The sequence below is a fragment of the Halichoeres trimaculatus genome, unplaced genomic scaffold, assembly GCF_033239565.1.
Source record: "Halichoeres trimaculatus isolate MK-OKI-2021-1 unplaced genomic scaffold, fHalTri1.1 fHalTri1_scaffold_13, whole genome shotgun sequence".
Taxonomy (NCBI): domain Eukaryota; kingdom Metazoa; phylum Chordata; class Actinopteri; order Labriformes; family Labridae; genus Halichoeres; species Halichoeres trimaculatus.
In genome coordinates, this window is record NW_027437191.1 from 10,464,960 (window position 1) to 10,491,331 (window position 26,372).

The 26,372-nt window shown below is 42.2% G+C and overlaps 2 protein-coding genes across 2 annotated transcripts in view; both read right to left on the reverse strand.

The window, feature by feature from the left end:
• Positions 1-12,015, reverse strand: part of slc16a10 (solute carrier family 16 member 10) — a 48,640-nt gene extending 36,625 nt beyond the window's left edge. The window contains exon 1 of the mRNA XM_074685821.1: positions 11,515-12,015. Coding sequence (XP_074541922.1) covers positions 11,515-11,812 — 298 coding nt within the window. The 5' untranslated portion in view covers positions 11,813-12,015. The remainder of the gene's footprint in view (positions 1-11,514) is intronic.
• A 4,164-nt stretch (positions 12,016-16,179) lies between these two features.
• Positions 16,180-24,487, reverse strand: rpf2 (ribosome production factor 2 homolog). The gene is made up of 10 exons (XM_074685204.1): positions 24,341-24,487; positions 23,722-23,854; positions 22,853-22,890; positions 22,263-22,302; positions 21,615-21,696; positions 21,336-21,412; positions 20,652-20,751; positions 20,391-20,493; positions 19,734-19,878; positions 16,180-16,701 (listed from the first exon to the last, which is right to left on the reverse strand). Exons 1-10 carry the CDS (start codon positions 24,361-24,363, stop codon positions 16,516-16,518), a joined length of 927 nt encoding a protein of 308 aa, XP_074541305.1. The 5' UTR covers positions 24,364-24,487; the 3' UTR covers positions 16,180-16,515.
• Between the last annotated feature and the right edge of the window lie 1,885 nt (positions 24,488-26,372).

Below are 26,372 nucleotides of genomic sequence, written 5' to 3' on the forward strand. Positions count from 1 at the left end.
GGGAAGGATGTTAAGCAATATATACACAAGGTGGCGCTGCTCTGGGTTAAAAGTTACAACAAAAAAAGGACAAGAAGAGTCTAAAATGTATAACAACAACTAGGGATGGGTACCTTTCACATTTGAAACGACACAGTACCGATGCCCGGTACCTGGCAATCGGTATCTATACTCAGCGGTACCGATTTTTGGTACTTTTTTGTGTTTATGTGGTAAAAAATATCAATTTGTCTAATAATGCAATACGTATGTTTTTCAATTTTACATAATTATTCTTCCGTATATAACCTTGTAATGCTGTGTTCATGGTCAGCATGGAAAATCCCCTACTCTTCACTCCCTCACAGTCACAAGGATGTGTTCATGTACCTAAACATAGTACTAGGGGTGTAACAGTATACAAAAATCATGGTTCGGTACGTACCTTGGTATTAGGGTCACAGTTCGGTACATTTTCGGTACAGTATGGAACAACGCAAAACCATTTGCTTGTTTAGCATGTTTATTAAACCAAATACTTGCCATTATACAGCGAGGGGGGAGGCTCTTCAAGCTTCGGTTGGTCGTTAGCAGCAGCCATGATGCACAATTCAGACACAAGCTCCTGTGGCTACGGAAGCTCTTTGATATTTATCTTCTGATTGGCTCACCGTGAGACGTCACGTACACATGATATGCACATGATCGCAAAGCACGAATCACAGACCACTTTCCTCATGAGTATTAAAACGCTTTCCCTGCTCAGCCAATCATAGACGAGTACTTGCGTGAATATTAAAGAGCCATGTGCAGCGGCTAACGTAAACTTACTGTTCTTGTTCGAATACAGCACTGTACCGAACCGAACGGCCTTATGGAGCGGTTCGGCACACATACATGTACCGTTACACCCCTACATAGTACCTTTTGATTTTATGTGAGTTGGTACCCGGTACTTTTGACAGAATTCGGTCGGTACCAATAAAAGTACCCGATTCGGTGCCCATCCCTAACAACAACCAACATGGTGACCATCAAGGAGACATTAATGATGCATCCATTTATGATATCAGAGTAAGTCTCTAGTGGACCCTAGAGGAGCTGCAGTTTTTAACGTTTTTGCTTGAATAGATCGGGCTTGAAAAGAATGAATATTAATGAAGACAAAATGAACGTCTCTCTGTATCTGTGCGTGTATCTAAAGTGAAGCTTTAATAAGCCTGAACATGTTGAAACCTGAAAACTGGTTCTAATACCCTGACTGATCTATCATCACTAAATGTACATCTGACAGGCTCAGGTTGTTTTTAGAGTCTAATGTTACCTCAGGGATCACTGTGGAAACAAACCTTTGAAATACAGAAGAGGAATGTTTTTAAACCAGGATAAATAATATTAAAGTAGGTCTTAGGTCGTCAATCCTAAGAAAGGTAAACAGGCTTTTTATCAGCTTTTGGTCATGTTAGCACAGCTGTACAAGGTCTGTAGAGCTCACAATATTAAAACAGTTTTCTCATATCTATGAATAAGTCTGCTCAGTTTATCAAATGTTTATCACTATCAGGATTCTGGCCTTTCCCCCCGTTCCAACCAGTAAAAAATTCAGCCGTTACTCTAATAAGCTCTGGTGTTCTGACAGCCTCTCCTCCAGGTGGCGATGGATGGTTTTGGTTTCACTTTAGAGAAACTCATGTTTCATGTCCTGTTTAGAGAGAAGTGAGCAGAGAGTGGTCAGGAGAAGTCACGTCACGTGTCTGCATCAGGAAATGAAGAACTGGTCCTTCCACAGTTTCGAGGTATTTGTGGTTTAAGATAAATGATGATAAGAGTTTAAGAAATAAACACAGAGTGTATGAAACCTGAGTCTGTGCAACACATCCAACCTGTCCAACCACCTGAAGAAGCAACAGAGAGCAGAGTGAAGGGAGTCAGACGTCCATCACAGGGACGCTGCTCGGCCGGACAGCCTGTCCTCCAGCTCAAAAACCCTGACATCAAACACTGGCATTTTTCATCAGACAAGGGGTTTGAGTCCTGTCAACTCTGTGGGTGTGTAGAATAATCATGGTCAAACAGAAGAAGAGCAAACAGAAAAAGGTCGCCGCTGACATTGATCAGACAATAACGGAGTGAGAGCAGGTGAGCTGAGCTCAGCTGAAGAGCTTTACTTTGGGAATTCAAACTTCAGCAGAAATGAGGCACACTGAAGTAAAACAGAGCTCCGAGGTCTTCATTTTGGATTAGAGGTTGTTTTCCTTCATTCATCTGCCTTTTTTTTTTTTACATCATTTCTGTTCAGGTTTGCAGGGAGGCTTGAGCCTATCCCAGCTGTCATGGGGCAAGAGGCAGAACACACCTAAGATATGAAACACACTTGTTTTACAGAAAATACAGGTGTGGCTGCGGCTAAGTGTTACAGTCATAGTCTTTCATCCAGAGGGTCAGGGATTTGAAGTGTCCTTAAAGTATGGTCTGCAGAAATTTCGTCACTTATTAGTTAAAAAAAAAATCAAAACTGGGCTCCTCCTCCTTTGCTCAGTGCCAGCAGGAGTGCACACCCACAGTCTCCTATGGCTGTTTCCCAAACCGCCTACTACACTAGCAGTGCCTACTATTTTAGCTGAAATTCAGTATGTATTAGTCAGTGTGCGAAAACGTACAAAATCTGCAGTATGCCAAAAATACCTGGATATTCTACTGATCCAGGGAAGTTTCTCAGTATGTAATGGACCAGTCTACCTAGCATACTGTTTTGGGTGAAGTGATGCGAAAGAAACACAAGTTAACCTTGTTACATCCAGTTACAGTTAGTTAGTTAACCACTAATTCATTTCTTTAAAATATATGTTGGTTATATGGAAGTGTTTTTTTCCATTAGCTGTAAAAGCCCTACCACATTTAATTTCAGTAAATGATAAAACTTTTGGTGTAAGATTAAAAATCAAATGTTGTGATTCTGCTGTGATATGATTAACATAAAAATTAAAATGCCAAGATCTAACTTAAGTTTGTGTTGTGCGTTTATAATAAAGGCAAAATAAAATCCATCACCTGTAGTTCTGCTTTCCGAAACTTAAAGCCAGAGTAAAATACCACAAAACAGACCCAACAGAGCAGTCATACTGCATGCCACATGCTAAAGCAGTAAGCTGTAAGCAGTGCCGACTACATACTTCATTCACATACAGTATGTAGAAGGCGGTTTGGAAAACAGCCTACGTGAACACATTCACCAGCACAGAAAACACCTGCAGCATCGCGTTTCTATGTACGCTCGAGAGCCGTGCACATGACTTGGCATGTTAGCACAGGCTAATTATGGTTATTTGACACATACCTGGTTAGCAGTAAGCCAACACCCATCACTCGTCGTCCAGTGTTGCTCTCCGAGTTCCCAAAACCGAGTGAAAGTCCAGCTAAGCTTCACCCTCGTAAAAGCTTCATCTGTCTGGCGTTTCGTTTCATTTTGGTTGAGTTTAACTTGCTCCGTGTAAGGTCCACCGTTGTAGCCGCTCAGGCTAGCCCCTTCTACTGGCTAGCCAACACGCAAAGTCACTTACGCACTGGGCGCGCTGTGATTGGCTGAGGTAACCACGCTTACTCTCCGCCCAGAAACGTCCCGATACAACCAAAACATGGAGAAGGTTCGAGCACGTTCGACGCAGACATACACACTGACAGACAGCCCCGCAGGAGACGATTGAGCATGATTATTCCTGTAAGAGTTAACATTACATATATTTTAAATCCTGCAGACTCTACCTTTAAGCAAGACACTGAACCCAAAAATGCCCCAGCTGTTGTTCCCATTACTACCGGTCCCAAGCGTGGACAAACGGTGCGGGTTAGGAAGGGCATCCTGTGCCAAATCAACATGTGGAACATGAATCAAACATTCCTTTTTGTTCTTCCGTGAAAGTGTGACAAATTAACAATGGGTGCAAAAGAACTCTGCTGTAAATTCTGGAAACAAGATTCAGGAGGGCACAAAACTTAAAAATAACTCAGTAATCTTTTTATTTCAGGTCTAGTCTCAGACTGATGGACTGTTTTAACCAGGAGCCACATAGAGAGCCACAACAGCTGCAGGGTGGGCTACTGTTTCAGAGTCATCTGCCACTGACTGACTGAAATCTGTCATCAGTGCTGTAGTTTAGTGTCCAATGACATGAGATAAAGATACCTAAAGATATAACGCTTAATGTTGATCCAGCCAGCAGTAAACACCAGCTTCTGTTCTCCGCGAGGTTAAATTCCTGTTTTTATCAGTGTAGCCTCTGCAATCACAGCTGTTAATTCACATTACAGAGGGGTAGAGGAAGTCTGACAGTTGCTGAGTCTGACACCTCAGTGGGCGAACTTTATTGGGACCATTTGTCTGCAGAGTTCATGTCACAGCAACACCTTATAGTCCTTACAGCCAGCTCTGCAGCTGCTGGATGAAGCTGTCTGCAGGATTCATACAAAGCATTTTAGGGTGAACTTTCAATTAAAGAAATATAGAAAAGTAGACAAATAGAAATTATTTCTACTTTATCTTATTCTCTAAGACAGAAAATGCAGACACATAAATGCACTTTTATGAACACTACCCCTCTTTTTATTGTAGTTAAAACTGGTGTGAAGCTTGGGAATTTTCGTAGTAACTCCAAGAGGCCGGGTAATGTGTCGTGTTTTTTGGTTTTTCAAAATATGGTGTCCCTAGTTAAGTTTAAAACTCGTCAGTTCTGACTTAATCAGGGCTGAGAGTTGAAGTCAAATTGGCACAGTTAAAGATGGCAGAGTTGATAGACAAGTGGAGATGTTGCAGCCAGGAGGGTTGAATCCTTCCTCAGCCTCCTCCTCTCTGGCCTACACAGAGTGTGTGGGGAGTTTAAAACTCTGCATTTGTAAGCTTTAGGATTTTAACTTAGTCCCTTTGACTCTATGAAAGCATGAAACAGAACCAGCTCCGGAAACTCCAACCTTTGGAGGTTTAGGATTCAGTACAAAATGTGTGTGATGTATCCTCAGACAGAGAGCATTAGCGTCTTTAGCACCCCGCATGTTGGTGAACTTATCAAAGGAAGGAGCATGTTGCAACACGCCTGCTGGTATGTCCTCTGCTGAGTCAAACACACACTCACACACACATACAGAGGTGAGGTTGCTCCAGTGTGTGTGTGTTCAGTCTCTTGTTCACACATGGAGTCAGATCCTGAGCTGCTCTGGGTTTTTACACATGGAGATACAGATCACTAGATTGCCACACAGCAGTGACCTGATTCACCTCCTCATGTTCATGTGAGTTCACTCTCTGTCTGCTCGATCCATGTGGAGTAAAGCAGGAGAGATCAGATCCATCCTCCATGGTGAGATCTTGGTTTTAACTCCTGCGAATACTGACAGCACAGGGACCTGTCACAGCTGCTCTGCTCTTCAATGTGACACTGATTCTGACCAAAGTACCATCATATCTGCAAATCACAGGGGCCAGAGGACAAACAGGCTCCCATATCTGAGGAATGAAGTCTGTGAGACATGTTTAAGAAAAAACGTGTTCATAATTCTTCAGAAACATCTGTGTCTCTGCAGAGATGTAACAGCAGGCTGTCTTCAGACTGAGTGTGAAGAGAAGTAAAGACAAGTCTTGATGCAAGACTTGAAGCAGAGAGGGTTGTTCGGGAAATGATGCAGACGAGCCTCAAAAATAAGACAATCACACTGACAGAATCTGTTTGTGTGTGTTAAACATCCACAATGTCAAATGTCTGAAGTGTGACTGAAATAAGAGTCCACAAGGAAGAGGTCCATCACAGTGATTCATGTTGTTTATCCTCTCTTTGGCCCCCATCCTGCCCGTCAAGGCGCAGGACCCCTCCCATCACCCCCTGCCATCCTCTGCACTTCCTCCTGCACGCTTTTAAACTTCAAAACTCTGTGAGCTGATCAATTCACACCCCACCCTCCCTCCGCTGTGACAGGAAGACCTGCTGCAGGCACGGCCGTGGAAGCTGAAGTGACACTTGAAGCTACGTGTGGGAACAGGTAAACAGGTCCAGGAAAAACACAAAGCGCTGAGAGTGTGTTCACGTCAGGAGCTGGAGACAAGGCTGAGCAGGAAGTGTGGGTTATTTTTGTAGCATGAGAAACCTACACCTTTAAATCTAATCACACTGCATGATCAGAGTCAGCCATCTTTACTACAGCAGCATTAACGTCTCTTTCAGACCATCGTGATGAGGTTAAACTAAGTGGAGCTCGCAATGCAGCAGATGTTTATGAAGAAGGTATGCAGAGCATAAACACTCTGACTCAGCAATGCTCAAACACGCTGGCACTGACCGTAAACCCTCAGAGATCAGCTGGGATGTGTCTAAACTGAAGACTGACACCGGGCTGAGAGAGGACTGATGCAGAGACAGTTGGGAAAGATGCAGTCCTCTGGACAGGACAGAGACGAAGGAGAACGAACTGTGTGCTGAGAAAATCAGACGTTACTTCACAACAAAGATAGAGGAGAACCAGAGCCACAACCAGCAGCTTTTACCAGCTTCATGTTTACACTTAAAGAAAAGTTTCCCTGATAACGATCAAAGCTTTACCTTAGTCTACATTCAACTAAATAAAATACAGCCTGCAGCTTCCTGCTCCGTCTCTGCTGAACACTGCTGCACCAAGTTGTCCTCCCACTTTGCTTTCAGAGATTAAAAACAGAGGCATTACAGAAGACAGACTGTGTGTGTTTACCTCCATGAAGGTGTCACACATTATGAAAACACGGACTGGGATACAAGCGTTACTCTGCATGGGATCCATATGAAAGTAAACATAAGTGATGACAGTTGAGCTGTGTCACAGTGCTTTAGATTTCACATAAGACTCGTGAAAAAAAATGAAACCCTGCCTCCATCCCTCTGCTTCCATACTGTGTACATCATACTCTATGCTACACTGGAGTGTGATTTACACAGTGTTACAGCACACATACACACACATACACACGCACACACACAGCTCAGTGGTAAAAGATTTGACTCCATCCTGACCTCTCTGTGACACTAAAACTGACAGTCAGGTGAGACAGTTTGAAACATGTCCTTGTTAAAGAGTCTGGAGGTGATAAAACTTGTCCCATGATAAACAGGCTGTGACTCAATATGTTAAAAGTATCATGATACAGTAAACAGAGCTCTAAAATACAGATTCTTTATTCCATTTTGGAAAAAATATTGACTTTAAACAAGGATCTCCTCTTTAAGATAACAACAAAAAGTTTATGATGTAACTCGATGAATCAAACCCTCCATCCTGAAGCTGAGGTTGGCCAGGATCCTCACACACCTGCAGGGCACAGCTGAGTCATGGTAAGACTGAAACCATGACTCAGTCTAGAAGTAGGATGTGTAAATGTATTAAAGCTCTCTATCAGAGGAAACTGAGAACTGAGGAGATACCACACAGCAGAGAGAACAGGACCAGGATCAAGGACCACTGTCGGCTAAATGGACTGAGCTAGTCATGACCATAGACTGTATAGTTAATGGACACAGTCGACTTGAGGTCACCCGTCTGGTTCTGAAACCGATTTTTGAAGCAAACTGGCTATCGTGGCCATAATTGGAAAGGACAGGGGCTTCGAGTACAGCTATAGGGCACCCATTTGTCACATGACCTGACCTGTGCCTCTGATAGGGTGAATTCGCAATCTCACTATCCTCTCAACTGCTGAGTTAGAAAATATATATATATCAATATATTAATTTGAAAAAAAAAAACACATTTTATTATTACACAAATTGATATTTTTTGCAACATAGACACAAAGAAGTACCAAAATTGGTACCATTGAGTGCCGATTGCCATGTACTGGGCATCGGTACCGTATCGTTTCAAATGTAAAAAGTACCCATCCATAACCCTGTAAAATGTGTGCTGACAGTGAAATTAACGATTCAGACAGGAAGCATTTTTTGAACCAGGCTGTAAATAGGTTAATTTCTGCTTTTAAAACAGCTTTTTTGGTTTGGTGTGTATGTGACTTCCTGTACTTCCGGAGCCAGCCTCAAGCGGACACTCGAGGAACAGCAGATTTTAGCACTTCTGCATTGTCTCATATTCTTAGATCGGAGGTTGCCTCTTGGTCCTGACTCACCCAGAGTCCACATACACAGCTGCAGTCTGGAGCAGCTCTGTTGACACTGAATCCTTTCCACAGGAACCAGGACCAAAGGTTTGACTCATTACATAACTCTGAATCTGAACCAACTCCACAGGCACAGGGTGTCCTTTTTTAAAGTTAATTTTTGGGCTTTTATGCCCTTAATCAGATAGTAGAGAGGTAGAGAGGACAGTGGATAGAGCAGGGGGTGACATGCAGGAAAGAAGACACAGGCGGGATTCAAACTTGGGCCATCACGCCAAGGCAAACCTCATGGAGTGCGATCTAAACCTCTAGGCCACCAGTGCTTTACGGGCACAGTGTGTCCTGCTGCATGGTCAATACCACTCATCCTCCCTGGAAGGAAGTCTTTTTCTGAAGATCATGGTACAGTTCATTTAGAAGCTTCACCTGTTCTACTTTCAGATGAGCTGTGATACCTGCACAGTGACCCCGCAGAGGGGAATCAACCAAACCAAAGAGCCTCCAATCCTAAGTACCCACTATCCAACTGTCTCAGATTGATATTTGCCTGGTTGAACAAATCTCGAGAGAAAGAGCCCTTTATTACCCGGCTATGTGCTCTCTTCTCCTTCCTCAGGGTTATTTGTGGGGATTTCGGTCTTTGATGAAAGATAGTGACCAAGGACTCTGTAGTTGAGTCATCCAATTAACTGCACATCTAACCCAGCGCTCTAAATACTTGATCTTGACTGGTCAAAACCTGAACTGGGATAGGGTCTGGTGTTGGTAAGACTGCAGAGAACCTCTGTCTCTGTCATTTTATGTAGATCATGATGGACTCAGGCCTTCATCTGATCACAGTAAGGACTATTACCTTCTAGGAACTTTAAATTTCAAGAACAACTTTTGGTCCCTGTGGCCTATTGTTTGTCTGCTTTTCCACCAAGACCAGGGGGGTATTCCCCGAAGCTGGCTAAAATAGGCCGGGCTATAAGCTTGGCTTGAATAAGCTTCCACTTTTATCTTAGCCGCAACTCGTTCCACTAACGAAGCTCAGCTGATTTTCAGAGACGCTTATTCAAGTCAGGCTGATCCAAGCTGCAGCTAAGCACGCGTCCGCGGTATGTAAAAAGCCCCGACGTGTCGATTGTCGAAATGACGAAATCATGATGTCAAAAGCAAGAGCGGAGACATTTCCCTCAGCGGAGAAAAAACTCCTCATGGAGTTGTATGATGTCTACAAGGTGAAAATCACATAAAAGGGTATCATTGTGGCAATTAATAAAGCCAGAGACGCTGCTGGACGGTGAAAGCGGGGCCTCACGATCCTTCTGACTTTTTGGGTTTTAAGCAGGTGTCAGAAAAGTTACCAATAGGTCTCAATTTATGTTTCCCAACAAGAACATCATTCATTACAGTTATAGATTAATTCAATGTGAAACCTGCAGTTCACAAGGCGTCATTCAGAAGCCCGTCGGACCTTCTCTGAGACGCAGCTAAGGTAAGTCTGAGCGTTAGCCTGACTGGGACCAGGCTTGTCGCGCTGGCGAATTTACCATGGTTACCAAGCCACGCTAGCCCTAAGCCTCGTTTGTGGAACCCAACTCTCGCTAAAGTTGGCGAGACTAACTGAAATAAGCCAGGCTTTGAGCTAAGCCAGCTTCGTGGAATACCTCCCTGAAGTCCTGTGAAGATTGTATAAATAAGGCCAGTGATATACGGAGAAAAACATAAAAGTAATTGCACTACACCACCAAACCAATAGAGGGCAGTAAGACAACGATGAAGGTTGTTCAACAAAGACGACGCTGGAAAAGGAAACTGTCAGGTGATTCCACAGTTAGCCTGTTAGCATGGAGGGTATACAGCCTGTGTTGGTTTTAATCGTTCTTTATTTGTTGTTTTGTTGACAGTTAAAGGAGAGAAACACTAGGGACAAGGCTGTCGTCGGTAAAATCCTGGGTTTCTGCAATTTTCAGTTGGAAGTAGGGCAGCACGATTATGGCAATCGCAATCGCAATGTCAACACATGCAATTACATAATCGCAAAAGAGGATATCGCAATCGCAATGTCAGCACATGCAATTCAGATTTTTCTCCATGATAACCAAGCAAGTCTGTAGACTCATCATGACACAACTTTTTTTATTAAATCGCAAGCACAATCGCAATCGCAATATTGTCCACCTAATCGCAAATCGCACCTTTTCCCCAAATCGTGCAGCACTAGTTGGAAGTGTGACTTTCAGTGGAATGCATCATCCTCAAATGCCTTTAGATTATCATTAAGTACTTATTTGGCAAGGGACAATTCAAGCGGTCGATCTGTTACCTTAAACCTAAATTTAGAGCCTAGTTCTTACAGACAAAATGCGTTTATTTATACCGCTGTTCTTGTCTTTCTGACTACTGAAAGTCTCATTCACCATTCACACAGTAATGACAGAAGCTGCTTCAGTCAGGGACCATCAGTGTTAAATCTCATCCATACACATCCAAAAACCACTGAATAACAGCAGGAGCAATTCGGGGTTCAGTGTTTTGCTCGTGGACACTTCAGCATTTAAATATCAATCAATTTAAGAGACGACCCACTCTACTACTGAGATGCAGCTGCCACAAGTCAAAGGGAGGACTCCCTTACAGCCCATCCTCCACCACACATGTCAGATACACACACACATGTAGGGCATAGAGGGAGATTAGACTGTCTTAATAAATCTGTGAGAGGTTAAACATCCTCTACATGTAACCCTTCATACAGTGAATCCTCCTCAGGGAGTGCTTCTGAGGACAGTCCAAGTCCTGAGAACGTCAGACTTTGAACAACAGAAGAAAACACAACAGCTAAGGAGTGAAGACAACCCAGAGGAAGTGATATTTAGTGGAAACAGGAAGTACAAAGAGAAAGCGAAGAGCGGTTTACCTGATTTTAGACACTGGTGTTAACACCATATGTAACTGAGCTGAGCAGTAAACCAACATAACAGTGGGCTGAGGGGGCTGTGGGCTCTCCTCACACCCTCCACAGACGTGTTTGTGTTTCAGCTGGTCAGCAGGAAGCTTCAGGTCACAGTGTTACTGTTATATCATGTTAATGTAATGATTCTTTGTGTTGTTGGAGGAGGAGATAACAAAGGGAGACATGTGAGGAGTCAGCCCTGCACGGGACAACAGTTCAACCCTGACACACGCACACACACACGCACACACACACTCACTCCTAAGGTGAGCTGTCAGTCAAAGAGCTGACTCCTCCTCTCAGGACTGTCGCTCGCTGCAGTCCGTTAAAGTGAAGTTACAGGACCACCTTTATAATACACACTGTTGAAAATCTATTACACTATTTCCTTACAGTGCACTCTGAGTGTAAAGCCACCCACGGGGCAAATAAGCCCACAGCTGTGGTCACGTGTCCGGAGGGTCCTCACCTGTCCTGAAGCGCAGGTCTTCATCCGTCTCGGAGCCGAACTCCCGGAGCAGAGACAGGAACAGGATCCCGAAAGCATTCTGGATCCCAAACACGGAGCCGTTACACCACATGGCAGACAGCATGACCACCCAGCCCCAGCCGCCCTCTGGGTGCACAAACTCGACCTCCTCCGGCCCCGAAGCCGCTGCTTTCTCCGGGACACTCACCCTGCTGTCCCCGTTCTCCTTCTTCTCCTCCGCGGGCAGCTCATCCTTAGCTGTGGGGTCCCCTTCAGGCACTGCGTTCCCCTCTGTCATAGTGTCAGTCTGTGGTACAGTAACACAGCAGGTCAGCTGAGTGGGTGACTGAGTGAGTGGGGATCAGGATCAGAGTGGAGGAATGAAGCTCACACGGACACTCTGAGAGGAATAACACTCGGGTCTAACTCAGGCTGTGATAAAGTGATCTGCAGCTGGATCCATGCAGTGAGCTGCGCTCAAGTCAAGAGCTGTTCCCAGAGTAACTGTCACTGGTCTGTAGACGCAATATTATAAATAGACAGCAGGGAGGGGCGGGGCTTAGGGGAATCCTGCAGCTGATTGGTCGCTGTCACGTAGCCCTGACGACCAGAGAGTAAAATACAGCAAAAACATTAACTAAGAGAAAATATTAAATCTTAGCTCTGAAGAGAAAATTCCTGTTAATGTTTAACCTTTCACTCCTACAGTGCCTCCTTTCTGCTGTGTTTACTTTCACTTCACTTTTCCAGCTGCTATAAATAAAAGAGCCAGGCCAGCAGATGGAGAGACATGCAGCAGTCTGCACAAAATGTAACAATAAAGACTTTATGTCAGGGGAATTTAGTGACACAACACAACACAGCCTGCTAAAATATAACTCTTTCCTTCCCTTTTTTCCCCTTTTAACTGAAAGGTGACAGTTGCATACATAGACATTGATTATTTTAGCTAATAGCTCAAAAAATATTCAATCCAGTCCCTCAGTTTTTGGATATTGTTCTTAGCATAAAGTCCTGATTCATGGAGGTGACTACCCTGTAGCTCTACTCAGGTGGTATTGAAGCTCAGGTTTGCTTTGTTTCATTGTGTATGTGGTTTAGGTGAGTAATATCATGGTTAGTGAGCCCTTTGGTGGTAGTTTTGGTGCTGTGGGCAGGAGCCAAGTCCTGCTGGAAAAATGAACTCAGCATCTCCATAAAGCTTGTCAGTGGAAGGAAGCATGAAGTGCTCTTAAGTTTCCTTGTAAATGTCTGAGTTGAGTCTGGAGTTCAGGAAACCCAGTGGACAAGCAGATGACATGACACCCCAAACCATCGTTAACGGTGGGAACTTTACTCTGGACTTGAAGCAGCTTGGATGTAATGAGAAATGTCTGTCATCTGAAGAGAGGACTTTGGATCCTGAGCCCAGGTAAGATTCTTCTGGCGTAAATGGTGTGATGGCTCTTGATGCTCTGACTCAGCCTCAGTCCACTCCTTGTGAAATTCTTGAACACGTTTTTTCTTAACAATCCCCTCCTGTCACCCTTGTTGCTTGTTCGTCTTTTTTCCCACACTTTGTTCGGCCACTCATTTGTCTCGTGATCTGTTTGGAAAAAGTGCTCGATCAACAGCCAGCTTCTTTAGCAAAAACCTTTGGTGGTTAACACTCGAGGAGGAAGTCAGCGACTGTCTGCTGTGGAGTCAGCAGTTTCCATGACTGTGGATGTGTGTAGACGGAGAGATCCTCTGTATTTTAAAAATGATCAACACAAACTCTAAGTAGAGGCACTCAAATATTTTGAAATATATTTTACATTTGCAAACAGTGGTAGACATAATTAATAAACACTGAAATAAAAAAAACAGCTTGAAACTTTCTAGTTTTCTTGTAAAGAGCCTTAGATGCTACATGAAAAGCTTTTTTGACTCATATTTCTTATTTTGTGCATATTCCGCAAAAAATCAGATATTTTGCTTCCTTCAGGGCAAAACTCTTTAACTGTATGACAATGACACTGTTTTTTAGATCTTAAATAAAGTCTCTCTTTAAGACTGATGTAGACCATTGGTGAGTTAAAGGAATAGTTTGAGTATTTAACTCCTCTTTACCTAATAAAATGTTTCAGCCACTGTGGCAGCTGTTTCTACAAGATGACAATGTCTCCATCTACAGGAGCCTCTGAGTCCCTGACTGCAGGATGACTGATGCTGGTCCTCTATGTGAGGCTTTGAACACCACACAGTTACAGGTTATAAGTTTTCCTTTAATCTCAAACTGATAAAACTCTGTACATCTCCATGTTATCCTAGTGGTGGACCTGTATCTGTGGGTGGGCCTGGCTGGGCCTTGGTCTGTCCACTTCTTGCCTTGGCTGCTGATCTGTCCTCTGGATCCCAAACCTGCCAGCAGGACCAAATACCACTTATTTTGAAATCACTGGAATCTACAAACCATTTGTCCAATTCAAAAAATTAACAAACTGGCATAAATGTGAGCCTGTCAAGTTTACTACTGTACTTGAATATATCTCAAATGATGCCAGCAACATGTTTAAACAGACCAGAGAAAACATGAGAATTTCATCAACGTCGCTTTGATTCTCATTTCTGCTCTGAAAAATTTGTTGGAAAACAATTGCTCTGACTAAGTTCTGTAAACAAAAAAAAAAAATAAACAACAAAAAAAACCCATCAAATTTTGTAGATTCTCTGGATGTATTAATCACTATTTTGTGCCTATTGTCCTTAGGCTTGAGGATACCTGAAAATTTGTTGCTTATTCCTTCTTTTTCTAATTTTTAAAAGGGTAAAATCATAGAACTTAATTTGTTTTTCTTTCTTTATAATGATGTATAGCTTTAAGATTTTGTTACACTGCATGAAGACATGATTGAGTTAGCCTATAGCCATGGTTGTCTTCAATCTATAGCGGTGCAAGACTTTACTTTGCAGGGATTAAGAGAATACAGTGACAGAAACAAAAACGCCCCAGAACTGCTTGGGATCCTAATGGTTGAATCTACTTAATATGTTGTTTGCATTCCCTATCTCTTCATACCTGTTTTTTTTTAAATATTTAGCCAAAAGCTTTGTTTCATACTGATGAGATTCAAAATTTTGAGGAGCAGAGCCTGCATGATGCTAAATGATATTGCACTTTTTATGAAATTTATTGTGTGGCTGGTCTGCATTTATTCAGGTCCTGCCACAGGTTGATCTCTAGCTATGCCACTGTGTTATCCTGCTCTGATCAGCTGACCTGAGAGGTTGTTGGGCAGAGTGTTGTTACCCTCAGAGCTGACTGAAGCAGTTTGTGATGAGCGGTCAAACAGCAGACTCTGGTGGTGTTACAGGAAACATGAACATCTTTATTTCCAGTGCACAGAGACACTGAAAAAGTGCAAAAAAATATATGTGTTAAAACAATGAATCGTTTACTGTGAGGAATCAAAGCTTGGTAGAAAAATCGGACCTGTGTTTAGTTATCATCGATCAGGGGTCCACAGTGAACGGTTCATCACATTTCTGAAGGAGGGAGAGAGTTTCATGAGTGGAGATGATCTACAAAAACTCAATATCAACTGAATAAAACACTCCTTGAAAGCAGTATGGAACCAAGACAAAGTCATTAACATCATCCCACACAATATCAGAAATAACCAGGAGAAGACCTCACCTCAACAGCTTCACCCTGGTCCTCCATGGAGTCTTCATGGATCAGACTTCAGCTCATTTCTCTGATGCTGGATTTGACTGATATCTGGGGAATCTAAGGACCAAGTCTACACCTTATACTAGTGCTGGCTTACATCCCACTGTGGAGCAGGTCTGATGCTCATGTGTCCGCTGTAGTTGGTTCCAGTGGTGGGTCATCATGGACACCCTAAGCAGTCTATAGCTCTGCAGCCCCATACACCACATTGACTGTGATCAATTAATGTTTGTCTGTTGGATCAGATCTACCAAGATCTGGTTTACCTGTTCTCCTTCCTTGGTCCTCTTCAGTTTTGTTCTTGTCAAAGTCATTCGCATCTTCAAACTGGACACATTCCAGCTTCAACACATCAATTTCAAGGGCATGTTCATTTGTGGTCTGACAAATCCAGCCCCTGACAGGTGGTACTATAAAGAGGTGACCAATAATGTCACCTTACTTGGCTGTGAGACTGTGCGGAGCTTTTTAAGATCATTGTGACCATAAATGAATCCAGCTCAACATGCAGACTTGCAGATCAACCAGCTGTTAAGCTCTTGAGGACATAATGCACTGTTCCTTAAGTGGAGGCAATAGCTTTTTAAACACGTTTCTGTACGTCTGAATGCTTCCATGCACACAGCAGTGTCTCTACTCCATTAGTTTTTCTTTAGATTTTCTCTGATTGACCCTCTTAGCATGTGTAAAACTGTAGCCCGATGACCTTACTGTAGTTCAGAGCAGCTTTACTGAAAAACCACATCCCTCTGTAGTGTTTAAGCCTCTAAATCATGAGCGTGGTCTCTTCCAGCTGACCCACAATCCCCAGAAATGCTTCTCAAACTGGATTAACTCCACAAAAGCTAAAGTTTAACGTAATCTGCAGTCGTCTAGTTTCACTGTTCAGATACAGTTCAGTCTTCTAGGAATGAACTGAACTATTTCAGTTTTATTTGGATCATTGTTTGATTAAAATGATGCTGGAGAAAGACAAATGACACTGGAAAGACTGGAGACAAGTGACTTTAATAAAAGTCATGAAGGACATGGACACAGAGATCTCAAAATCATGGTTTAATAAAAATGAATCTGTTAATAGTTTGGATTCCTCTGGCAGACAGTTTATCTCATCACAGGTAAGACCTCAGCCTCCTGAATCACACACGCTCTCCCTCAGGGGGAGGTGTCACCTGTGGGATACCTGTAGAGCAGAGACAGAGAGGGGGCGGTTCGAGCAGACAGATGCTCTTCACCTGGTGGCTGCTCACACACTCAGGAGTTCTCAGTCTTTAAACACACTTCCTGTCCGTCTGCACAGGTGACCCTCAGTCGTCCACTTTGGCCACTTTAGCTGCCTGTCCCTCCTTCTCCTCAGAAACCATGTCCCCCCTCCTCTTCCTCAGACCCTTCATTTTCCGTGTCCTTAGCTTGGACAGATCCTGTTTCTGCATGTGCACCCGGCCCAACTTGGTACCAAAGGCATCATGGGAAATGTTCTTCTTTTTCTTAGCCTGTCAGAGAAAGAAAGATGATGTAGTCAGTTTAGGGACTAATTGTAAAGTATATCGTAACACTTATCATTTCTCCAACAGATACACTTCACAGGGCTGTGATGTCTGCAGAGAATAAACTCCATTAGATAATCTTATTTTCATCCCTGATAGACTCAGAGTGTGCGAGTTCAGACCATAGACTGTAAAAAATGGTCGTCATCTTGCTCGTCTCAGTGAGGTTGCCACAAAGACTGCTTCCCGTGGTGGCTGGCTGCAAAATAGGTCAAAAATCGATCTCCCCAGCCATTCCAGATGGGCTGTAGTCAAACTAAAAAATTAAAACACCTCATGAAAATGTTTCTCACATCCGATTGTTGTGGTGATGTGAAGCTATAATTTGGCTGCTTTGTGTTCAAGTCTTCTTTTTTCAGAAAAATGTGCTTTCATTAGTTAGAGGTTAAAAACGAGACTTTGTGTCATGTTTAACAATGATTGACAGCTGCAGTTCTTTTGTATTTTTTTGGGGAAAAAAATATGTCAGGGAGGAGAGATAAGAGGAGATTAGAGTCCTGAGAGAAAAAAAATATATATATTTTTGTCACCCAGCTCCACTCAGAGTCCCTGATCTTCAAAACTGTACAATGCCACGCTCTGTATTCTATATACAGTCAGTGATGCAGACAGGATCCTGCAGAAACAGAGCTCTCTGTTGGATGGTAAAAACTTTATTCAGAAACTTGAGACCAACTTCCCTCTCTTTAAAGTTACAGAACTCCTTTAAACCTGGGCTCCCGGTTCATGCTGCAGTATTCACACATTACTCTGTGGCTGCATTCTGACGTTGAATACTGGAGGATTTCTGCATCGTTATCCTTCAAACTCTAACCAAGAAGGTGCCAATATCTGCATGACATTTAATCAGCTGCACCACAGATCACACTTTCCATTATCTTTACCCAGCACATTACACCAGCACAGGGCGCAGAAGCTGTTAGTGCGTGTTCAGATAGAAGATAGAAGTGTGTGTCTGCTCAGTTTAAATGATGAGCTGGACGGAGAAAGCTAGTCAATACTATCTTATTTAGGATAATCACCCTACCTTCGGTAGTGAGCTGGGAAAATTAAGGTTATTCAAATTAATAGATAAAACTGTGATGTTGCTGTTAGACCTACTGACTCATTCTGCCCCTGAAGACAAAGAGGAGAAGGCTCAGATTAAGTGCTTAAGTGTAGGGATGGGAATCGAAAACCAATTCCAGTTGAGAATCGTTAACAGGTCTATCAAAGAATCGATATTAATCTTTTTGCCTTTCAATTCCCTTATCAATGCCATTCAACTGACAGGGCTCAGAAGCGTCAGAATTGTGGCTTAATTTTAATTACACCTACTTCACAACCTTAAGTGAGTGGAAACACCAGCAACTTGCAGAAGCAGTTATCTCTACTGGGATGTTTATTTGGCATTGTTGCCACTGAACCAATAAGGGAATCGTTAAAGAATTGGGTCGATTAGCAGGATCGTTAACAGCATCGGTATTGATAAAATCTATCAATTCCCATCCCTACTTAAGTGTTCACTGAACAGATAAGTTTTCAGACATCTCTTAAAGTAGAAAAGGACTCTGTGGATCATATAGAGTTAGGTAATTCATTCCACCATTTGGGCACAACAGAGGAGAAGAGTCTGGCTATAGATTTAGAGCCGCGTTGGGCTGGGCGCACCAGGCGTCTTTCACAAGCAGAGCGTATTGGACCAGAAGGAGTGTAGACCTGGATGAGGGACCCCAGGTAGGCAGGAGCCATTCTTGTCAATATTTTGCAAGCCAGAAGAAGAGCTTTGAATTTGATTCAAGCAGCTGCTGGAAGCCAGTGAAGAAAGATTAACAGCTGGGTGACGTGTGCTGTTTTGGGCTGGTTAAAGACCAGACCTGCTGCTGCATTCTGGGTAGTCTGCAGAGGTTTAAATGGACAAGCAGGGAGGCCTGCTAGAAGAGAGCAGTAGTCGATGCATGATATCACAAGGGCCTGTACCAGAAGCTGTGTGGCCTGTTGTGTCAGGTAGGGTCTGATCCTCCTGAAGTTATAGAGGGCAGAGCCACAAGCTAGAGCAATCGTATTGGGTAGTAACAGCAACACTGCCCCCACGGTTTCTGGTGGTACTGCTTGTTTGTTCCATATTCTCAAGCTTCATGGAAACACAGACAGGAGGCTCTGTCTGTATCCATATGTAAAGTCAAGCATAAATGGGCCTTTAGTATTAATCCTTTAAACGGACACAGAAATCAGAGGCCAGTTGAATATGTGGACGTGCAAGGCCAAGACCAGACAGTCCGCAACTGTTCAGATCCACTCAGACTGGAATAAAAACAGGGCGCCCACTGGATGACAGAGGCAACAGAGGACGCTTTGCTGCCTTTACAGTCTCTACAGCTGTTGGACTAACAAAACTCACTGTCCTACTGTCATACAGTCTATAGCCTCTATAGCTATTGGAAACATTTAAGTGGAGAGTTTTCTTTCATGCTACTCTGTGCATGATTTGATGTCATGAATCAATAAAACCACTTTTAATGGTCAAAATGATTTTGAGCCTTTTTTTCCAATCTTCTTTCTTGTATGATATGAACCTTACTGCTGAGTCCTTCAGCACTTAATGAATGATTACCACTTTATTCTCATTATCTAAATACACCATCCTAAAAGAGTTGCTAGTTCTCTGTGGTACAGATCATACAGACATGAGAGTGAAGGGTTACAACTCTGTCTTTTCTGTCTCTAATGTTTTTAAGTTTTAGTAACACAATATTCAAGCAGAAGTGTTTGATGCAGAAAACCCTGACTGTGCAGAGGTTAAAACCCTTCAATGACCCTGGTGCCACCCTCAGGTCATGGTGTCTTATAACGGTGTCTTGTATAAAAGCAGAACAATTTCTTGTGAGTCATTTAGTCCAGTAGGTGACTGATGTGTTGCATGCGTATAGATGAATCCACATGACTACTCTTCATCCCTTCATGATAAAACCTGTGCTGAATGATATTCAGTCTCTTACCTTCAGAGCTTTGGGCTGTCTGTGAGCTAACTTATACAGGTCATCTGAGGCCAGGTGAGTCCTCCTCAACACCAAATCCAGAGACGGTCCCATCTCCTCCAGCTCGATTCTCGGAGTGCGACAGCCAGACTTCTTCAACAGACACCTGCAGATGCACAGACCAGAGCATGAGGCTCCCTGTCTCAGATGTTAAAGACTCATCATAGACTCAGCTGAGAACATTTAAGGCCATGTCCACATGAAGCCGGGTATCTGGGAAACTAGATATATCTTTAGATGTTTAAGCCACACAAAACTGCAGATTTACGTCACTAAAATAGACGTTTCTTGAAAACTCCAACCAAGTGAAGATTTTGGAAAACTCCAGTTTATATTCCAGTGTATACAATATGGTATATTGTATACACCAGGAAACTAAGTTTTTGGATCTGAAACGTCACAGCTAAATGAGGGTTCATTCAGATTGACTGACAGAGTGTTTAGGTCTGATAAAGACTGCCAAATACCGCTTTGGCGTGCTTCGAGCCACACTTATCAGCAAATGTTCTTAGTGCATGTGGACAAAAGTATTTCTAAAAACAAATGAGGGGGGTATTCATGTTTTGAAAATACCCGGCTACGTGTGTACAAAGCCTAAAGCAGGTCTTATGTGTGTACCTGTAACTGCGCATATAGATTTTCCCCTCCACGGCTGTGAAGTGCAGAACATGCTCCAAACCTGCCAGACGGACGGCGGGTACAGTGGGGCCTCTGAAGAAGTCTGAGAGGGCGGACCATCAAACAAAGAGGGAGTTAGTCAAAGAGCAGAAATACAATCGCTACTGGATCACTGCAGACTTTTTAAATCAATTCTAAAAGTGAAACTGTTTGAGACATCCTCAGACTTGAAGATTTGAACATCTAAAAACCAGAGCTTACCTATGAGCAAACTCTTTAGACGTTTGTGTTCCAGGTCAATGTCAAAAGCTTCTCCTGCAAATACCAACAACGGTTTGGTTCCTTCGGGGCATTTGCTGAGCTGCAGGACAGGAGACAAACACACACACAGAAAGAGAGTTGTAGTGTATTGATGATTAAGAATCAAGCAAGTGTGACACCAACTGCTTTTATATGCATGCAGTCAGTAACCCTTTCATCCTCAGATTACTAGCAATAACCGTGTTGCACACGGCCATGTAAGCACCAATAACCCTTTTAAAAACCTAAAAAATCACTCTGGGTTACTCCTTTTGCAACCCAAGTATTTGGTCATGTATACGCCTATTGGGATATCCCAATCAAAAGGAACATTAATTTGTTTCCTTTGCATGTTCTGTTCACAAGGAATCTTGGTCTTTGGAGTACAGGAAGTCTGCCATGTTGTTGCTGCTGTTGCTATGGATGCAGTAAGAAGAAGCAGAAATGACTGAATTTACTGAATGTAAATGTAGCCACTGACTTGAACAGTAGAGCAGATTAGTTCTCAACAGTTCTCACAGTACACCAGTAAACCAGTAACACTTTACATCATGAATAAAATACAAGGGATCTGTGGATATAATAATCTGTCTCAGTGTGTGTGAAGAGGACAGCACAGACACAGGTGTAAAAATCGTTTCTCACCTTAATATCACTCAGAGAGACGTACTTTTCAATCCCCAGTTCAACCATATCCAGCACATGGAAGTCAAAGAGACGACCTGCACACACACAATCACACACCATCATCAAACCTGCAGTCTTCAAACTGATCAGTCTTGGTAACATCCTTGAGATCAACAGATTAAGTGATTCTATCAAAATGAGATTAAGAATCTTATTTCTCATAGTCTCAAAATCTATGCTGCAATGGAGAACAGGGGACAGTGACGTTGGAGGACAGTTGCTTAGAAGACACTGTACCGAATATGAGGTTGTTTGGTCGTTTCTTGTTGTGGGAGCCGAAGAGAAACAGTGAGCAGTCCGTCTTCTTAGAGAAAAACTCCTGTTGAGAGATAAAATGTGTTCGGACCAGAGATTAAACTCGATGAAAACTGCTAACTGAACTTATCTTCCGTCTTCAGACTGTGAGCTGGCTCTACCCTGGATCAAACCCAGTCTGCTTCCCAGCCTGGACTCTGCTGCCCAAATACTCACAAAATGTTCTCAATTATTAACATTTAATACTGTTTTTGAAAATTTCAGCTTCTGTTCTGGTTTCTGAAAGGGCAGAGCTGAGCAGTGTTCTCTGTGGGTAATACATTTACTATACGGACAAGAACCCCATACAACAACACTGCAAATAAGCACAGACTGTGCCTTTAAATAGGTTCCTAAAAACCTTCAAGGCTTCTTTACAAAAAATCACCATCCTGCTACTATCTCCCCTCAGCTGCAGATTCACACTGTGCTCTCTGTACAGGTCTACCTGGTGCATCCACAGACATCAGTCAGTCCATCAGCAGTTTCACCTTCTCTAGCTTCATTTACAGTCAGACCTGTAAGCCAGCCCCTGTCCTCACCAGGCTGAGCCACAGACAGAAAAAAAAGCGAACATTTGGAAATTCTCACCAGAGACGTTGAGTCCTCAAATGGTCGAGTGATGTTCTTCCTAAAACACAAGAACACGCCTCTTATCAAACATCAGATGTTAACTTTTTTATTTTACACAGGAGACTGATTCAGACACAGGCTGTAGACTCAGCTCCACTGTATGATTCAAGACTCAAGAAAACTATCGTCTTTCACACAGGGACAGAGAATCTCCTTGGGTCAGAGGCTCAGACATCTACTCCTGTAGGTGGCTATCAAGCCTTGTCAAAGCTGTATGTTGCAGTGGGGACTATAGAGTTGCTGTATGTTCTCTTTTTGTCTCTGAGTGCTCTGACTCACCTCTCTGCAAATTATCTGATTAATTAATTGAATTAATTGGTCTAATCCCTTCCTTCATTCCCAACATGTCTGCTGTGTAAAAGAACTGCTGAGTTCAAATGTGGGAGAGGCAGGGTGTTTTTCTGTATACCAGAGAAATACTTTGATAATGGCATTAAAAGACTAAAATAATCAAAAATAAAAGAAAAAGGGTCAAAGAACAGAGGTAAAGGTAATAAATCAGCAAGCAGGTTTATTTTATAAGAACAAGAATGAAACAAAGCTCTTACTTCTTGTACAGCACAGCATTGGGCTTCTTCAGGGCGTACTGCGGACAGACAGAGACTTCACGTTAATATCTGAGGTAAAGAGTCATTTGAGATTAGACACAAAAGCTTTTTAGATCTTCCTCACTTCATTATCAGTGTGAAAACAACATTACATGATGCAAACCAACCATCAGACACACAGGGAGAGGTACAGCAAGGGGAAAGTGCTTTTTTTTATTGTATGTGTTTGGACTAGATATGGGCAATGATTTTAGAATATTTGAATAGTCATTAACATTAAAAAATTGAATAACAATTTTCAAATAGTAACAAGCAAATATAGAATAGCTCTTTCCTTGAAATGCCCATCCCTAGTTTGGACAAGATTGGTAGGAGGAATTTATAAGTTTATGTGTATGAAAAATAATAAATTAGATAAAAGATTTGAGATATGTGAAAGAAGAAGAATTACTCTGTTTTGGTTTCCTATGTACGCAACAGTTAACATCAACATGAGGGAGGCAAGCTCTCCCTGAAAGTCTAAAGCTCCAGGTAGAGCTCTCAGGTATCATAAAGCAAGCTCTGATCCATTTCACATCACAAAGGCTTTATGCTTTGACCTTTGAGCACACTCTACGTATCCTCCTCAGGTCACTGCAGGTGTGAGTTTTTATAGTGAGTGTTTCAGTGCTCAGGTGTTCCCTGTGACCAAGATGTTAGCAACGTTTGCTGTGTGAGTTCACTTACGGACTGACAGCACATCTCAGTGCATGTCTGGAAACGGGAGGAAGAGAGATGTGATAGAGCTGGGAAGGAGTTTGTTGTTAGCAGGACAACTGACAAAACAGTTTACCTAAGCACTAATTACAAAACTACCAGGTGTTACTCACCACGTCCTTCAGAGCCTGGGTGACTGTCTGACTGCTGTTCCCTCCTTTCATTATCATGGCTGTCTTCACATCTTCTGTCAGTTTAGGAGCTCTGCTCTCCAGGAAACGCTTTGAGCGCTTCGTCTTTGGTTTCCTGAGGATTCACAGGAGGAGACAGACGAGTTACAGTTATTCATTCAATCAGTTAAGCCAAAATCTGAGTCCTAAACAGGCTCACAGTGGCTGTAACATTGATCTATAACAAGAGCTTCGATCACTATAATGTGTCAATTTTTAAATACCAGGTTAACGCTGATTTACTAATTTATAAACTGACTCCCTTCTCTTATGCAGCATCTAAATGTGACTCCAACACGGTAAAAACGCACCCAATTTGACAGTTTACAGTTTTCTGTGTTTGACATGAACGTACATAAGAAACACTCTGGCACATAAACTATAATATTTACCCTGAAATTAACCATTAATCTTAAAAAAGCAGATTAAACGGCCAGAATCTGTGAGCTTGAAGCTAACATGCTAACTAGCTTATAAAGGTCTTAATTTAAAGCTAAACGAGTTTTCTAGAAAATTTATCAGCAAGAATGTTTAAAAACAGATAAATAAACTTCACACTTACACCACACCGTCTAACTTCGTCATTTTCTGTCTTTTTTCGTATTTCTGTGACACTCAGGTGAGCCCACGCTGGTCTTCTTCCACGTGAATCACAGCACCGGAAGATAACATTAGCTTTCTCCTTCGTTGGTGGAATAATGTTTCATTTCCGGGTTTAGGTAGAGTGCTGCCATCTAGTGTGGGCAATGGATACTGCACCACAAAGTAACCACTAGAGGAGCTGCAGTCCACATTTACCGCCATGGTTTGACCACATGCTGAACAGGGGACTATAAAATATATACAGAGCAGACCTGTCCACGACGTCAAGACTTACCAGGTGTGATTATGTGAGTCATATTAATAAACTGAGCAGTTTATTCATTCATTCATTTATTGGAAGAAGGAAATGTACGTCAACTGTTACAACAAATGTAAATACACCAAATTTTTTATTTGCAGCCATTGTCAGATGTAATTTAACAGCATCAGAATATACTATGTTCGAAAGTACAGAGTACAAATACAGATGACTGATAGAGGAAACCTAAGGTATCAGTGTTGACAGTGTTTGCTCTCCACAGTGTTAACTTTCTTTAAAATTAATGATAGGATATTATCTCTCTGTTTGGGTTATGATATTGAATAACACTGATGTGATGCTCTGAAGAAAAAAAAAGTCTGCCAAAATGTCGATAAATAAATGAATAAATAAATAAAATATAAATAAAATTAAATTAAATAAAATAAAAATATATATTCTTGTTTCAGGCTTCATTATCTTTGACTCATTAAAAGGAGATGACACAGCTGGTTATTCTGTGAAATTACTTCAGATGTTTGTTCAGATCTTGATTTCTTTATCTCAGAATAACAATCAAAATAACTGGTCATAGAATCACAAATCTTACATTTAACATACAGGGGTATTAGTAAATTACATGGAATATAAAACAGCACAAAACACATATTTAAAGATAAAGGATTTTTAAAGGGTTTCAGTCAGTAAGGATCAGCATGATATCAGAATATTTCATTCCTATTATTAGGAATACTGTCCTTTTAAAATCAAAAGTCATAGCATTATTGTCTGCTCTCCAGGGAACACAACATTAGTGAAATGTCACGCTTTTATGCTCTCACTGATGAGTTTAGACAGCCTCTGTGATTGTGCTTAAAACTCTGAGACCAGTTAAATCAAGTCAAGTCACGCTCTTAAGTATAGTTAGCTCATCGTATCACAGTGACACAGAGTAAATCAGTGTGTGGATGTGTGTCTTCTCAATCACAGGAACCTGCTGCACAGTTAATTTTAGCTTGAGCCTCACAAAGTTTCCCGGAAGCATAACTTGGACATGAAATGTTATCTGAGGCCTAAAAAGAGTGTTGTGGTTACGTCACAGAAACATGTTTCTGTGGTTACGTCACAGAAACATGTTTCTCTGAAACGATGGAGAAAGATGTGTGACCATCGGACACAGTTCAGCCTGGCAGTGAAACACCCCTCAGATGCTCTGTGAGGAAGCTGCTGGTGGTTGTGTTTCTGAGAAAACTCAGAGAGCTGTGAGCAGATACTCTGACAGTCTCTGGATGCAAATCTAATTTAAATTCTCCTTCTTTGCAAACACACAGGGACACACATGACTCACCTGTACAGAGTTGTTAGGTCAGTATCTGCGGTGCTTCCTCCGTAGAGTGCAGGGACTTCAGGACACACACCATGTGCTGTACACTGATTCTCTCTCACACAGATGTTTTTAAGCCTAACAGGAGGCTCTCTTCCCTTCCTCAGCTCTTTGAATAAATGGAGTCAACTTTGTTCCTTTTCTAAAAACAAAGATATGATTGTTTTGGCCCCAGATGACCTCTTTATGAGTGATGAAGGCTCCAGAAAAAGCAGAAGTGGCTATTATTCTATTGTTACTCTAATAGGATCATGACTAAATGTAGAAAATAAACATCACCTTTTGTATTCAGAGCTAAAGACAAAACAATTATGAGGTGAATATTCAAAGAAGAAATAATGATAGTAATACATCCTCTCAGAGGGAGGG